Source organism: Macaca thibetana, chromosome 5 (assembly GCF_024542745.1).
Source record: "Macaca thibetana thibetana isolate TM-01 chromosome 5, ASM2454274v1, whole genome shotgun sequence".
Lineage (NCBI taxonomy): Eukaryota > Metazoa > Chordata > Mammalia > Primates > Cercopithecidae > Macaca > Macaca thibetana.
The window spans coordinates 38,654,183-38,671,797 of NC_065582.1; the positions used below are offsets into that span (position 1 = coordinate 38,654,183).

Below are 17,615 nucleotides of genomic sequence, written 5' to 3' on the forward strand. Positions count from 1 at the left end.
CATGGACACAGGGAGGGGAACAATATACACCGGGCCCATTGGGGAGTTAGGGGCTAGGGGAGGGAGAGCGTTAGGAAAAATACCTAATGCATGTGGGGCTTAAAACCTGGATGACAGGTTGATAGGTGAAGCAAACCACCATGGCATATGTATACCTATATAACAAACCTGTATGTTTAGCACATGTATCCCAGAACTTAAGGTAAAATTTTTTTTAAAAATTATTTTAAAAAAATGAATAAATAAAAATAAAGGCTCAATTAAAAAAAAAATTAGCCAGGCATGGTGGCACATGCCTGTAATCCCAGCTACTTGGGAGGCTGAGGCAGGAAAATCACTTGAACCCAGGAGGCAGGGGTTGCAGTGAGCCAAGATCATGCCACCACATTCCAGCCTGGGCAACAAAGCGAGACCTCGTCTAAAAAAAACAAAAAGAAAGTTGAATTCTATACTGCTAAATGTAGGAGAACTGAAATGACAGAATGATTTCTAGAGAGTTATTTCTATTTATGTCAAAAATCAGTTCCTCAGAATTTTGTTAATAAGCAATGCATATATTCTGTGGAGGGAAAAGAATTAAACTTTGGTGTCTGAAGAATTTGGGAAAAAGGGGATAGCTTCATGGTGCAAATGTCCTTGATCTTACTTGAACCTGTCAGCTCCTTTCCTCTGGGGCCTGTTTCTTCTGACCAGGTTGTCCTTTTCCCAGATGTCTGCAAGGCTCCCTCCCTCACCAATCCTTCAGATCTTTGCTCAATGCCACTTTTTCTCAGAGACCTTCCCTGACCACATTATTTAAAATTGGAAATCTTCCTCCACATCCCACACATACTCACACCAGATACTCCCTGTGTTCCTCCTTCCAGTAAGCTATCTCCTTTCTACTTTCATATTACTGGCGTATACTCTTAAATATTTCTCACAACAGTATTATATTCTAAATGATCAACTATTTCCTTGTAAGAATACGGAAACCACAGCACAGAAAATATCTTCAAGATGGTGACTGAGTTGGATGTTTTTATTATATATGTCTTAACTCCCAGAGCAGCCTTGCCTCTCACTAAGAATGTTTGCCTCGCTCTAAATCATTGTTTTCCTAGTTGCTGGCCTGGGTATTTTCCTCCCTTTAAGAATGTTTTCCTGTCTGCGGATAAAACAGAAACCTGACAAATCATCTTCTTGTTATAGGTTTATCACATGAAATGGAAGTAGAGAGTGTACACTTGAAAAAAAAAAAAAAGAAAGAAAGAAAAGAGAGAGAATGCTTATCTGCTCATCTCCTTTTAATGCCTAAACCAAACTGTAAAAGGTGGCTTTAGCGTCCTTCAGTATGTTACAGTCATCCACTCTCCAGTTGTTTTTGCGCACTCATTTTAATTAACTGTCACTAATTAAATCTGGTCATCTTTGTTTCCTTCTTTTTAAAATAAGTTGGGGGTAAATTATCACTGATATGGCTGTGGTTTGGATGTAAAGGTATTGTTTAATTGAGGGCAGTTATGTTCATTAATCAGAAGCTAATGAATTAGAAAACACATTGGCCGGGCGCAGTGGCTCACGCCTGTAATCCCAGCACTTTGGGAGGCGGAGGCGGGCAGATCACGAGGTCAGGAGATCGAGACCATCCTGGCTAACACGGTGAAACCCCGTCTCTACTAAAAATACAAAAAAAATTAGCTGGGCGTAGTGGCAGGCACCTGTAGTCACAGCTTCTCCGGAGGCTAAGGCAGGAGAATGGTGTGAACCCGGGAGGCGGAGCTTGCAGTGAACTGAGATCACACCACTGCACTCTAGCCTGGGTGACAGAGCGAGACTCCATCTCAAAGAAAAAAAAAAAGAAAGAAAACACATTGAATTATTTTTGGATGAGAGAGTGTTGAATACACCACCTATTAAGAAGGAGCATGTCTTATCAAAATGAACATGGACTTTTAGGTTCAAAACAATGGATCTGACAATTACTAGCAGTAAGACCTTGGTTAGCGCATTTATTTTCTTAGCTTCAGTTTCTTTATCTGTAAAACAGGTAGGATATTATCTAGTGTAGCACTGTGCAATAGAACTTTTCTGCAAAGATAGAAATGTTCTTTAACTGTGCTAGTAGTTACTAGTCACAGTGGCTAGTATTTGAAATGTGGCTAGTGAAACTAAGGAACTGAAATTTTAATTTAATTTTAATTAAGACAGGTGCTGGAGAGGATGTGGAGAAATAGGAACACTTTTACACTGTTGGTGGGATTGTAAACTAGTTCAACCATTATGGAAAACAGTATGGCGATTCCTCAAGGATCTAGAACTAGATGTACCATATGACCCAGCCATCCCATTACTGGGTATATACCCAAAGGATTATAAATTATGCTGCTATAAAGACACATGCACACGTATGTTTATTGCAGCACTATTCACAATAGCAAAGACTTGGAATCAACCCAAATGTCCATCAGTGACAGATTGGATTAAGAAAATGTGGCACATATACACCATGGAATACTATGCAGCCATAAAAAAGGATGAGTTTGAGTCCTTTGTAGGGACTTGGGTGCAGCTGGAATCCATCATTCTTAGCAAACTATCACAAGAACAGAAAACCAAACACCGCATGTTCTCACTCATAGGTGGGAACTGAACAATGAGATCACTCGGACTCAGGAAGGGGAACATCACACACCGGGGCCTATCATGGGGAGGGGGGGGGAGGGGGGAGGGATTGCATTGGGAGTTATACCTGATGTAAATGACGAGTTGATGGGTGCAGCACAGCAACATGGCACAAGTATACATATGTAACAAACCTGCACGTTATGCACATGTACCCTACAACTTAAAGTATATAATAATAATAAATAAATTTAAAAAAAATAATAATAATAATAATAGTGAAATTAAAAGCATGAAGGTAAAAAAGATTTTTACCAAATATATGGAAATGCTACTTGAAATAAAACTTGTACTCTTGATTGTACTCTTTGAGGAAAGATGATAGCAATAAAAAAAAAAAAAAAAGATTTAAGACAATCATTAGATGTAGCTACTAGCTAGTGGACTGGACAAATCTAGCACATAGATCTTGGTTGGTGAAATGTATGTAAATATAGAGCCTAACTTAATGCCTGTCACATAAAAGGTTCTCAACAATGCTGGCTGCTGTTGTAATTATTTAGTATTATTTTCATTCTCTATAAAACATATAGTGAAATTAACTGATGTTGACTAGCACATCAATTTTCTGAAGTTTGCTGGGAGCTCTTTCTCATTTTCTTAACTATTTGTGTGTATCTTTTATGATAGCCATTTTTCTAATAAACTAAGCAGCAATCATTTCGTTCTTTGGAATCCTAAAAACTAGAAATTATTGATGAATTACTGCTACTTTTTCCAGGTTTACATGAGGATCCACAAAGCCCACCTCCTCTCCCTGCTGAAAAACCTATTGGAAACACTTTCAGTACAGTATCTGGAAAACCCAGTAATGTTGACAGAACTAAAAACTTGGTAAGTGGTCATTATAGATTGTATTAGATTGAAGACATAGTTATGCATTAATTTTGAATAGTCAGCTAATATCTAAATTATTTTATTACTGGTCAAATTAAAAACAAGAACCCTCTATTAGAGACCAGTCTCTAAGCCCCGTGTACTTACATAATGTAGTGTTCAATATGTTAAAAGTCCCTATAGAGAGATTAGGCCAATTCATTGTACTTCACTATAAAATAATTTGTATACCAACTTAATGACACTGTCTTTTAAATGAAACTAATAATGAGAAGGTTATTAAAATCTCTAAACACCTTTAATATTCAGGGAAATAACTTTATTCAACTTGTTGGTTTTTATTTAAAATATCCAATTAGTGACCAAAATTTAAGATAATTACCATAAGAATTTTTAAATCTGAAATTTAAGAAAAATGTATTTTTTTAATTAAAAAAATAGTGTTTTACTGTGCACTTGTTAAGATGGTGGTCAAAGATTTTTTTCAATAAATATATATATTTTTCATTTCAACCTCAATATCCTCATACTTTTTTTTTTTTTTTTTGGTCTTCCAACTGTTGTGGTTTCTTGGGGAAACAGACATGCAACAAGTAATTAGAGAAGTGATTTAAGAAAAAGAATAAAGTTGGCTGGACGCGATGGCCCCCATATGTAATTCCAGCACTTTGGGAGGCCGAGGCAGGTGGATCACCTGAGGTCAGGAGTTTGACACCAGCCTAGTTAACATGGTGAAACCTCGTTTCTACTAAAAATACAAAAATTAGCTGTACGTGGTGTCGTGTGCCTGTAATCCCAGCTACTCAGCAGGCTGAAGCAGGAGAATCGCTTGAACCCGGGAGGCAGAGGTTGCAGTGATCCAAGATCCATTGCACTCCAGCCTCGGGCAAGAGAGAGAGAGAGAGAGAAAGAATAATGGCTTTCAGAGGACTTTATGGGAATCCTGATTATTTCCTCTTTTTTAAATTGACAAATAATAATCGTACATATTCTTGGGGTACATAGTGATGTTTCAGTACATATACTGTATAGGGATCAGATCAGGGTAATTAGCATATCTGTCATCTCAAACATTTTTCACCACTTCTGTTTGGAATGCTCAATATCTTCCTTCCAGTCATTTGAAGCTATATATTATTGTTAACTATAGTCATCCTATAGTGGTATAGAACACTAGAATTTATTCCTCCTGTCTGGCTGTAATTTTTTATTTATTTATTTATTTATTTTGGAGACGGAGTCTCGCTCTGTCGCCCAGGCTGGAGTGCAGTGGCCGGATCTCAGCTCACTGCAAGCTCCGCCTCCCGGGTCTACGCCATTCTCCTGCCTCAGCCTCCCGAGTAGCTGGGACTACAGGCGCCCGCCACCTCGCCCGGCTAGTTTTTTGTATTTTTTAGTAGAGACGGGGTTTCACTGTGTTAGCCAGGATGGTCTCGATCTTCTGACCTCGTGATCCGCCCGTCTCGGCCTCCCAAAGTGCTGGGATTACAGGCTTGAGCCACCGCGCCCGGCCATGGCTGTAATTTTGTATTCTTTAACAAAGCTCCTTCTCTCTCCCTTCTTTCTACCCTTCCCAGCCTCTAGTATCCTCTGTTCTACTTTCTATTTCTATGAGATCAACTTATTTTTAGCTTCCATATATGAATGAGAAGATGCAGTGTTTAACTTTCTGTTTCTGGCTTATTTCACTTAACATAATATCCTCCGGTTCCATTTATGTTGCCACAAATGACAGGATTCCATTCTTTTTTATGACTAGATAGTATTCCATGGTGTACACATGCCACATTTTCTTTATCCATTTATCTGTTGTTGGACACCTAGGTTGATTCCGTATCTTGGCTATTGTGAGTAGTGCTACAGTAAACATGGATGTGCAGATGTCTCTTCAATGTAATTTCCTTTCCTTTGAATAAATTCCCAGTAGTGGGCTTGCTGGATCATATGGTAGTTCTATTTGTAGTTTTCTGAGGAGCTTCCATCCTGTTTTCTACAGTGATTGTACTGGGTTACATTCCCACTAACAGTGTATAAGAATTCCCCTTCCTCTGCATTCTTGCCAGCATTTTTTTTTTTTTATCTTTTAGATAATAGCCATCCCAACTGGGGTGAAATGATACCTCATTGCCATTTTGTTGTGAATTTCCCTGATGATTAGTGAGGTTGAGCATTTTTTAATGTATTTGTTGGCCATTTGTGTGTCTTCTTTTGAGAAATATCCAGATCATTTGCTTTTTTTTTTTTTTTTTTTTTTTCTTTTTCTTTTTTTGAGATAGGGTCTTACTCTGTCTCCTGGGCTGGAGTGCAGTGATATGATCACAGCTCACTGCAGCCTTGACCTGGGCGCAGGGGATCCTCCCACCTCAGCCTCCTAAGTAGCTGGAACTTTAGGCGCATGCCACCACACTCAGCTAATTTTTTGTGTTTTTTGTAGCGACAAGTTTTGCCACATTGCCCAGGCCGTTCTTGAACTCCTGGATTCAAGCAGTCATCCGGCCTCCACCTCCCAAAGTTTATTTGCCCACTTTAAAATCAGATTGTTTGGGTTTTTTGCTGTTATGATGTTTGAGTTTCTTTTGTATTCTAGATACTAATCCCCTATCAGATGAGTAGTTTGCAAATATTTCTTGCCATTCTGTAGGTTGTCTTTTCACTCTTGATTTTTTCCTTTACTGTGCAAAAGATTTTTGGTTGATATAAACCCATTTGTTTATTTTTACTTTTGTTGCCTGTGCTTTTGAGGTCTTATTCGTAAAACCTTTTTTAAGACCAATGTACTGAGGCGTTTTCCCAGCTTTCTTCTAGTCGTTGTATTGTTTCAGGTCTTAGATTTAGGTCTCTGAGTTGAGTCTCTTAGGTCTCTGAGTTGAGTAAGTGGGAGGGTTTAGTTTCATTCGTCTGCATATGAATATCTAGTTTTCCCCAGAGCCTTTATTGAAGAGACTGTGCTTTCCCCAATGACTGACCTTGACACTTTTATCAAAAATCAATTGGCTGTAGATACATGGATTAATTTTTGGATTCTCTATTCTGTTCCATTGGCCTATGTGTCTGTTATTATGCTAGGTCCATGCTGTTTTTGCTACTACATCTTTGTGCAGTGTATTTTAAAGTTGGTAGTGTGATGCCTCCACCTTTGTTCTTTTGGCTCAGGATTGTTTTGACTATTCAGGGTCTTTTGTGGTTCCGTACAAGTTTTAGGATTTTTTTTTTTTCTATGTTTGTAAAGATGTCATTTGTATTTTGATAGGGATTGCATTGAATCTGTAGATTTCTTTGGGTAATATTCTCATTTTAACAGTATTAATCCTTCTAATCCATGAGCATAGAATGTCTATTTGTTTGTATCCTTTGTATCTTCCATTTTTTCATCAGTGTTTTGTAGTTTTCCTTGTAGAGGTCTTTCACTTCCTTAGTTAAATTTATTACAAAATATTTCTTTTTGTAGCTATCGTAAATGGGATTGCCTTCTCAATTTCTTTTTTTAGCTAGTTCTTTGTCATGTATCAAAATGTTACTGATTTTTGTATATTAATTTTGTATCCTGCAACTTTACTGAAATCATTTATCAATTCTAAGAGGGATTTTTTGGTAGAGTCTTTAGGTTTTTCTAGATATGAGATCACACTTTTTTTTTTTTTTTTGAGATGGAGTCTCGCTCTGTCGCCTGGGCTGGAGTGCAGTGACATGATCTCGGCTCACTGCAACCTCTACCTCCTGAGTTCAAAAAGTTCTCCTGCCTCAGCCTCCCAAGTAGCTGGGACTACAGGCGTGCACCACCATGTCCAGCTAATTTTTTTTGTATTTTTATTAGAGACGGGGTTTTATCATGTTGGCTACGCTGATCTTGAGCTCCTGACCTCAAGTGACCCATCCACCTTGGCCTGTCAGAGTTTCAGGATTACAGGCATGAGCAACCACGCTGGACCACACTCATTTTTGTTAGATGTCCATATGGCATATGATCTTTAAGGCTTGTTTTAAGAGAAATTAACTTTTAAAGTCTTTGAACCAAATTTGCAGTTCAAATTTCATAATGGTTTTACATTGTGCATTAACTATGTTTATTATACAGGCAAGCCCACCTAATCATCTGGCAAAGAAAAATTTCTTTGAAGGAGACATTAAATTAAATTAGCCAATATCTAGTTAATGAGATTTTCCTGAAGAATGAATTAAAATTTAGTGATCACTTGTGATTTTCAAAGTAGCTGGTAATAAATTTTTATTAAATCTGGGCCAAGAAAGCCCAAAAGAGGATAGTAGGGTTCCTACCACACTAATGTTAAATAGGAAAATCCCAAATTCCCGTGGAGGAAAAGTTGCCTGAGAAGGTTACTGGCTTCTACTCTGAAATAGTTATAAAAAGGAGTGAGAGGGTGATAAGTAAGTAAAACATCATTCGTTAATATCCATCATGTGTAATGTCCATCATACTTAATGGACTTCGTAAACTATAAAGCTCTATTGAAATAATATTGGGGTGCACGGTGGCTCACACTTGTAATCCCAGCACTTTGGAAGTCCAAAGTGGGTGGATCACTTGAGATCAGGAGTTTGAGATCAGTGTGGCCAACATGGTGTGAAACCTCATCTCTACTTAAAGTACAAAAGCCGGGCATAGTGATGCACACCTGTAATACCATCTACTTGGGAGGCTGAGACAGGAGAATCGTTTGAACTTAGGAGGTGGAGGTTGCAGTGGGCCGAGATTGCACCACTGCACTCTAGCCTGAGCAACAGAGCAAGACTCGTCTCCAAAACAAAAAAAGAAATAGTATTATACAAAAATGAGCCAGGTGTGGTGGCACACACCTATAGTCCCAGCTATTATTATTCCAATGGAATAATATTCCAAAATGTTCCAAGATTATTCCATCTTGAACAAAAAGATGGAATCTGCAGAGACAATACAAGCAGGGAAACCAACTTCACCAGAAACTAAAATGCTTGTCCAAACACATTAAAAGTCAGAGTTCAGGGATATCAGAGCTACAGAAAAAGTACCAAAAAGCAAATGCAGAGAGCCTTCAGGTTATTTGTGGAATACCCACGAGGAGGAAATCCCTAATCAGTTATCTTGCAAAGACTCAGCAGAACCTGGACATAAACCCAGACTTGAGCAAACACTAAGACAATGGCTCCTGCAAGAACTGTCTCCTTCTCTCAATATTTGGAGTATGTCAGATACAGAAGTGCCTTTAGGAATGTGCCTAACATCCCTAAAGAATTTGGATGTGGCCGGGTGCGGTGACTCACACCTGTAATCCCAGCACTTTGGGAAGCCGAGGTGGGCAAATCACGAGATCAGGAGATCGAGACCATCCTGGCTAACATAGTGAAACCCCGTCTCTACTAAAAATACAAAAAAAATTAGCCAGGTGTGGTGACGGGTGCCTGTAGTCCCAGCTACTTGGGAGGCTGAGGCAGGAGAATGGCATGAACCCGGGAGGCAGAGCTTGCAGTGAGCCGAGATTGTGCCACTGAACTCCAGCCTGGGCAACAGAGCGAGACTCCGTCTCAAAAAAAAAAAGGAATTTGAATGTGCTACTCTTTTTTTCTGATTTAAAATTTTCTTACTGTTGCAAATTAAGAAATTAAAAAGATGTTTAAGATTTCCCATAAAAATACCACCACCGAGGAAAAACTACAGCTAATATTTGGTACAAAATTAGGGTCATATGCTATGCATTTATTACAGTACATCATCTACATCTTTCCATGTCAAATTTATACATCTATTTTTTAAATTTTCTTTATCAAGGTATCTAATAATTACAGCTTTGATAAAAGCAATTAAAGTTTCTTCCTATCTGCTAGAGTTTGTTTTAATTTTAAAGGTAGCCACAGAAATAAATGCATTTTTCAAGCATCTTAGCAATATTTGTCAGGAAAAATACAGGCAGCAGTGTAATTATAAGGCATGGATTATATTCTGGAATATTGCAGGGTTTATGAGCTGGTTACTTGCCTCACTACATTAACTGAACTCATTAGTGAAACCAAGTTTTAAGGGCAAGCTTAATTTGTTTTTTAAAATGGGATTTTATAACATTGAAACATGTTTAAATGATCACAGTTATTGGCAATTAATCATTTGGTATTTAAGGAAAAGGTTATAAATATTCAGTATAATTTAAAAATCATGAAAGTGAGTTTTGGCTCATTTATAAGAAGGAGGAAAACAGTCTGAAGTAGCCCAAAGAATCCCAAGCTTTAATTAAACCTCCTTTACAAAAAAAAAAGTGTAATTTAAAGGGTCAGCATTTTTTTTCTTATGAAGTTTTGGAGAAATATTATTTCCTGAGTGTTAGTGTTGGGGACTTAGAAAGTAGGAAAAGTGGGGTAAAAAAAAGACAAAATTAGAAGAATTTAGTGAGGGACTGGGGGTGGTGGCTCACGCCTGTAATCCCAGCACTTTGGGAGGCCAAGGCAGGTGGATCACTTGAGGTCAGGAGTTCAAGACCATCCTGGCCAACATGGTGAAACCTCATCTCTACTAAAAATACAAAAATTAGCCAGATGTGGTGGTGCACACCTGTAGTCAGCCACTCGGGAGGCTGAGGCAGGAGAATCACTTGAACTTGGGAGGCAGAGGTTGCATTGAGCTGAGATTGCGTCACTGCACTCCAGCCTGGGGGACAGAGCGAGACTCTGTCTCAAAAAAAAAAAAAAAAAGAATTTTGTGAAGGCTTTTTCCCCCTCCCAAAAAACAGAAATTTTGGCTTTGAGATCCTTTGGCTTCCCACTCACAGAGAATCTGAAAATATTCTCCATGTATCACCCTCATTTCCCAATCCTTGGGCTATAACATGTTCAGAAAACCTGTTTAAATGGAACAGTTTGAATCCCTTCCCCTACAGAAATCTTCCTATTAATCTCCACACTTCCAATTTCTCTCATCTACCATTAGAATAAAACATTCCACCTGTACCTTTTACTTTTCACATTATTCTCCTTTTCCTTTTTTCTACAAAACTCTTTTACCCCATCCAGCCCCTTTGCTGGAGTGGTACAAGCACACTGCTTTCTTGGACCTTAACTATTTCTCCTCACATGCCTTCCTCTCAGACCATCCTGCAAGCTTCTTTTACGTTCCCACCTCCTTCTAGTTCAAAACCCACTGCAAATTGTTGAAACCAAACAGTGGTGAGATAAGATCTCCCTATTCAAAGCAAAACCAACTAGTAACCACCCCACCTACTGTGTGTTTAAACTTAGGAGCAGTATGTTTCTTATGTGTGATCACGGAATGAATAAAGAGGAATGAATAAAGACCATATATATCTATCTAGATTAGATAGATAGATAGATAGTTTTTTTTTTTTTTTTTTTTTTTTTTTTTTTTTTTGAGACGGAGTGTCGCTCTGTTGCCCAGACTGAAGTGCAGTGGCGTGGTCTCGGCTCACTGCATGCTTCCCGGGTTCATGCCATTCTCCTGCCTCAGCCTCCCGAGCAGCTGGGATTACAGGTGCCCACCACCATGCCTGGCTAATTTTTTGTATTTTTAGTAGAGATGGGGTTTCACCATGTTAGCCAGGATGGTCTTGATCTCCTGACCTCATGATCCACTCGCGTCAGCCTCCCAAAGTGCTGGGATTACAGGCGGAGCCACCACACCTGGCCAAGAACATACATTTTTCAATTCTCTTTAGGGCCTGCTTAAATTTTCCCTTAATATCTCGTGAATCCACTGAGTGCATGACCATACAGTGCAATTGCTCAAGCTGTGGTCCACAATAGGAGACTGGTTTTTTCCTGTCAGTATTTTGACTTGTATTAGGACATGAATAATTTAGGCAGAAGTAAGTTAATATTGTTTAATGCTGAAAACTCTTTTAAGCTACTTTCTATAACTCAACTGCATTTCTGCTTGTAGATCCAGCCAAAAGGTTGTCCAGAATTTCTCTTGACAGATTCTTGTTTCAGATTAACCTTAACTAAAAAGCATTCTCTGCTACTTGCAGGAATCCAACCACCCGGGTCAAACAGGAGGTTTTGTGCGAGGACCCCCAAGATTGCCACCGAGGTAAGTAAATGTGGGAAAAGTTAGAGAAAAATTAATGATTCAGAGACCCAGCTCTCTTTTTTACCACCACAATTGAGTGTTGTTGGCCTTGGATCTTTTTTTAGCAATGAAATAATCTCACCAGTTCACCCAGGCCCCTAATCCACAGTCTGCTTATAATGGTAGGTGGTGGGAATCTCTGCTGTCTTTTTAACACAGTGCAACTCATAGAGCATTTATTTCCTCAAATAAATGAACAAGACTCATTTCTGAACTTAAAACAGCTCCACTTCTAGAATATACATATACATGCCCACTAACACCCTCCTGGTTAAGAGACTGGTTTTTGGCATTTCCAAAGGGGACTGGCTTTGTGAGCTCAGAGGTGACTGCCTTCTGAGTTCCAGAGCTATTCAAATAAAGGGCTGTAATGCTATCAGAAGACATTATTACTATGTTGAAATTTATTTATTTATTTATTTTTTGAGACGGAGTCTCGCTCTGTCTCCAAGCTGGAGTGCAGTGGCACGATCTCAGCTCACTGCAACCTCTGCCTCCCGGGTTCAAGCGATCCTCCTGCCTCAGCCTCCCGAGTAGGCTACAGGCCTGGGACTACAGGTGTGAGCCATCATGTGCAGCTAATTTTTGTATTTTTAGTAGAGATGGGGTTTCATCATGTTGGCCAGGATGTTCTCGATCTCTTGACCTCGTGATCTGGCTGCTTGGGCCTCCCAAAGTGCTGGGATTACAGGCGTGAGCCACCATGCCCAGATGAAAATTATTTCTATCATAGAGATTAAGGAAAGACTTTCAAAGTAATAGTTGTCCTATTCTTTCAGAACTAGCTTTCTTTATATTAATCTAAATTAAAGTTTTAATAGTAACACCTATAACATGAATATTAGGGGATTTTGATGTTCCTTTTCTAATCATGTACAAGACCCCAGCACACATACATCATATCTTATAGGCTTTTCATCTCAGACTTTGGTGGAAAGTGCCTAGTTTCCAGAAATAGTCATGATGTGTTTAAGAGCAAATGGGACCTTAGAGAGCTCATGATAGTAAATGCTTGTTTGTCTTGAACTAATGAATCTCTAGTGCAAGATAAGAGGAAGCTGGAACATCATGGCATTTCCTCTAATAATATAATGTTTAATGCAGCAGCAGTCGTTTGTTCAAAAATAGCATACACTGCATGTTTCAGTAAATTGTATTCCACTAGCAGAAAGCTCTGTTTGTGTGTGTGTGTGTGTGTGTGTGTGTGTGTGTGTGTGTGTGTGTAAGACAGGACAGAACAGAATTTAATACTGATCAAAACACTGACTCATGGCTACTACATTGATTTTCAGACCTGTGAATGGAAAAACCATTCCAACTCAACAGCCTCCAACCAAGGTGCCCCCTGAGAGACCACCTCCCCCAAAGCTTTCTGCAACCAGAAGATCTAATAAGAAACTGCCTTTTAATCGATCCTCTTCTGACATGGATCTTCAGAAAAAACAAAGTAACTTGGCAACTGGACTCTCAAAAGCCAAGAGTCAAGTTTTTAAAAATCAAGATCCGGTGCTACCCCCTCGCCCCAAACCAGGACACCCTCTCTACAGTAAATACATGGTAAATTTAGCTTTTAAAAATGTTCGTGGTCAAGAGATGTGCCCTAAAGTATATATAAGATTCATTTATTCCTTAGAAAAAGATGATGGAACAAATGTGGAATTGTCCCTTGACGCCAAGAGTGCTTTAGTTCAGTAGCCATAATAAATTCTAGGTCTTGGGCACGGTGGCTCATGCCTATAATCCCAGCACTTTGGGAAGCCGAGGCTGGTGCATCAACTTGAGGCCAAAAGTTTGAGACCAACTGGCCAACGTGGTGAAACTCCGTCTCTACTAAAATTACAAAAAATTACCCAGGCGTGATGGTACAATCCTGTAATCCTGGCTACTCAGGAGGCTGAGGCATGAGAATTGCTTGAGCCCAGGAGGCAGAGGTTGCAGTGAGCCAAGATCGTGCCACTGCACTCCAGCCTAGGCAACAGAGCAAGACTCTGTCTCAAAACAAACGAAACACCTAGGTCTTAAAGCAGGGTTTCATTATTAGGAGAAATGTAGGGAAAGGGGAGAGAAAGCCGGGCAGGCCAGGCTTATAACTTGCTGCCTGGCTGGACCAAACAGAAATTCTGAAAAACCTGACCCTGTGGGTAATACTAATGGGAGAACTCTGATAGATACTATAGTTTATATCTTTTGTTTTTCCTTTCATTTAAGAGATGGAGTGTCGCCGTATCACCCAGGCTGGAGTGCAGTGATGCAGTCATAGTGCACTGCAGTCTCGACCTCCTGAGCTCAGGGATCCTCCTGCTTCACACTCCTGAGTAGCTGGGGCTATGGGAACATGCCTCCCCTCCAGGCTTATGGTTTATATCTTGATGTAGTTTATATCTAATAACTCCTTTTCCCATTGAGTAAATTTTAAAATGAAATAGAAAGTTCTTACTAAGATGGATGGTTTTTCCCTCATTTTCCCCTTTTGTAAGCCTAATAATTATCATGGTCCATTTAATAGTTACCAGTTAGAAGTTTTCATCAATAGTTGAGATACTGATTTTGTTCTCTTTTAATGTTTTTCTCATCAAATGACCTAAACTTTTGTCTGCATTTGGCACAGTTGAAAAACAGAGTTGCTGGGTAGTGGCTCATACCTGTAATCCCAGCACTTTGGGAGGCCAAGGCGGGTGGATCAGTTGAGGTCAGGAGTTCGAGACCAGCCTGGCCAACATGGTGAAACCTCTGTCTCTACTAAAAATACAAAAATTAGCTGGGCGTGTTGGTACATGCCTGTAATCCCAGCTACTCTGGAGGCTGAGGCAGGAGAATCACTTGAACCCAGGAGGCAGAGGTTGCACTGAGCCGAGATTGTGCCACTGTACTCCAGCCTGGGCAACAGTGAGACTCCATCTCAAAAAAACAAAACAACAACAACAACAAAAAGTTGATGTGTTCTCTACATTGATCAGGTTAACCTGAAGGATGTAAAACAAATAAAAATGATAAGGAGGCCAGGAGCAGTAGCTCACACCTATAATCCCAGCACTTTGGGAAGCCAACTGCTTGAACCCAGGAAGTGGAGGTTTCAGTGAGCCAAGATCATGCCACTGCACTCCAGCCTGAGTGACAGAGTGAGACTCTTTTTTTAAAAAAATAAAAAATAAAAATGATCAGGACAGCAGGACTGCTTACACTTTTTACCAATTGAATGACAGAGTAGCTTGTAACAAGAACAGCAATTAATAATTCTATATTGTGTTACTATATTTCCATCATCAAGCCAGGAATTATTTTTTCTTTAAGCTGTTCAGAGTTTTTTAAAAATCCTCTTTAGAGAAGGGTATAGACAAATAAGAAGGAGGCAGTATATTCATATATATTAATATTCATTTAAACTGACAAAACTTTAATTGCTAAAACCCAAGAGTGTTCTTTGGGATAGATTACTTAATTAATAAATAAAAACAGTAGTTGATGTATATTATATTGAGTACTAATTATGAGCCAGGCGCTGTTTGAAGCACTTTATGTGTGTATTAAATAACTCATTTACTCCTCACACCAACCTTGTGAGGTAGATATTATTATCCTTGAACAAGTGAGAAAAATAAGAAACAGAGACATAAAGTAACATGCCCAGGGTTGCAAATCCAGTTAATTAATGGTGGGAGCAAGATTTGAGAACAGGTCAGCTGGCTCTGACACCTGCTCCTAACCATCATGCCAATTGTAGCCTCTACTTGATTTGGCCATTCTGCGTCAAGAGCCCTTTTTCAAGAGGAACCAGATTTCACGTTTGGTTCTTGTCACGCACGTCTGTGTGAAGAGACCACCAAACAGGCTTTGTGTGAGCAACAAGGCTGTTTATTTCACCTGGGTGCAGGCAAGCTGAGTATGAAAAAGGAGTCAGCAAAGGGAGACAGGAGTGGGGCAGTTTTATAGGATTTGGGTAGGTAGTGGAAAATTACAGTTAAAGGGGGTTGTTCTCTTGTGGGCAGGGGCAGGGGTCACAAGGTGCAGGGTAGGGAGATCAGGAGACTCATTTTCCGTGGGAGGAACATAACAAGGTTGATTGATTAGTTGGGGTGGGGCAGAAACAAATCACAATGGTGGAATGTCATCTTTTATGGTTCTTCAGTTGCTCCATACCATCTGGATGTACATGTGCAGGTCACAATGGCTTAACTTGGGCTCAGAGGCCTGACAGTTCTCAGCATAGTCGTATAATGTCAATAAAGCATTTTTAAAAACTCAATACATTCAAAATGATGGTACATCTAGAGCTGAATGTCTCATTACAAAATAATTCTTTAAATCTTTCATTTATTGCCTGCCTATAGTACCATTAAATTGCTAGCCAGGAATCTGGGTACACTGGAAGCCCTAGGAATCTGACAAAGATGCTGGGAAACGGCACCACCAAGCCAGCGGTACACGGCCACATCCTTGCACTGTGGATCTTTGCTCCTGGGTGACCCAAGGCCCAGGCAGCCTTCTTCCCATGTTGGATATGAGCTTGTGTGGTTACATTTCCGGGATACGCCTTTTATATAGTACAGACCCTTTGGTGTGCACTCATCAGCTAAAATTTTCCAAAGCAGGGAACAGAGCCCCTTGGACAAGGTCCAGTACAGATGTAAAAACCATTCTAAGATCAGACAGAGTTGAGTGGACCAGGAAGTGGCTGGGATCAGGCCATGAAATGGATTTAAGTAGACACTTGGTATCAGAGAGAGACTCTAGGAGAAGAAGAGCTTCAAGGTCTATGGAAACAAGCAGGCAGGCAGGCAGGCAGTACACGGAGGGCTCCAATCACTGATCAGCCTCGGAGGCCACCATTGTAAGAACCCTGAATTAAAGAACTGGCTGTGAGGTCAAGTGCTGGGTATTTCTCCTTCAAAACCCAGGGGACTTGGTGGATCTTATCCTGTAGAATGGAACTTCCTGGTTATGGTCTTTAAGGGAATGTTAGGCCATGTTCAGCTCTTGTGGTTCTATGGGCCCAACTCCAACTCCCAAGAGCCTCTTAACATCTATGAGAAATGACAGGCCCCGTTGATCTAGAGCATGATGAAGCCGGGTGAGTGTAGCTGCTGGAGAAGGTGCTTTTTAGGCACACACATGCCAAATTCCTAAATGATCAGTAACGTAAGAGGAGGTTATTTGATTGTGAATAAGCCTTTTATTGGTTTACATTTAAGCTGTCTGTGCCTCATGGAATTGCCAGTGAAGATATTGTCTCACAAAACCCTGGAGAACTCTCTTGTAAGGTAAAGTAGAGCTCTTTCTTTACTGGTTAATGTAAAAAAAAAAATTAATCCTACTATTACACGTTATTAAATGCTTTAGGCTCCAAAGATTAAAATGTGAAAAAGTAATAATGTTTTATTAAATAATAATTGCTTCAGAGAGTGGTATTGTACCTTACAGCGTGGGGATGTACTTGTGATGCTGAAGCAGACGGAAAATAATTACTTGGAGTGCCAAAAGGGAGAAGACACTGGCAGAGTTCACCTGTCTCAAATGAAGATTATCACTCCACTTGATGAACATCTTAGAAGCAGACCACACGTAAGGGATTAATATTGTTACAGCCCTCATATCACACGTAGCAGCACATTTCATGGAACTATTAATTACATCTCATCTTCAGATTTTTATTAGCACATTTATTGTAACCAGAGTAAAAATTACAGCAGCATTCTATTCCACTTTTAGAATAAATTACTACTAAGAGACTTGCTGCTGCCATAGTAATCACTTCGATACAGAGTGACTACCCTGTGTTTTGCTTTCTTCATAATGTGCTGACTTACAACAACCAGAATACTCGGTCATTAATTTTCAACTGTAAGAGCTGTTTGTTTTCTAAGTAATGTAAACCTGTTTACCAAAGTGTCAGAGAATAGTTTTCTAGCAGAATGGAAGTCTGACACTAAAAAGCACTTCCCTTTAAGATTTAAGCTTAATATAAACCTAATTTCTCTGATTATAGCTCATAAAACAATGAAATGTAATCCAACAACCTCAAGTCCCGATTTAGTGGAACCTGGAAAGA

The 17,615-nt window shown here is 39.6% G+C and overlaps 1 protein-coding gene across 11 annotated transcripts in view; it reads left to right on the plus strand.

Annotated features, from left to right (window-relative positions):
- The window catches only part of SH3D19 (SH3 domain containing 19), a 198,073-nt gene that overhangs the window by 156,739 nt on the left and 23,719 nt on the right, over nt 1–17,615 (plus strand). For 8 of the 11 annotated variants that reach the window (XM_050791154.1, XM_050791153.1, XM_050791159.1 and 5 more), the window contains 5 exons: nt 3,386–3,498; nt 11,469–11,530; nt 12,862–13,126; nt 16,759–16,827; nt 16,988–17,128. In XM_050791154.1, the coding sequence (XP_050647111.1) occupies nt 3,386–3,498; nt 11,469–11,530; nt 12,862–13,126; nt 16,759–16,827; nt 16,988–17,128 (650 nt within the window). The remainder of the gene's footprint in view (nt 1–3,385; nt 3,499–11,468; nt 11,531–12,861; nt 13,127–16,758; nt 16,828–16,987; nt 17,129–17,615) is intronic. The other 3 variants (XM_050791156.1, XM_050791155.1, XM_050791161.1) reach the window with 1 other exon arrangement.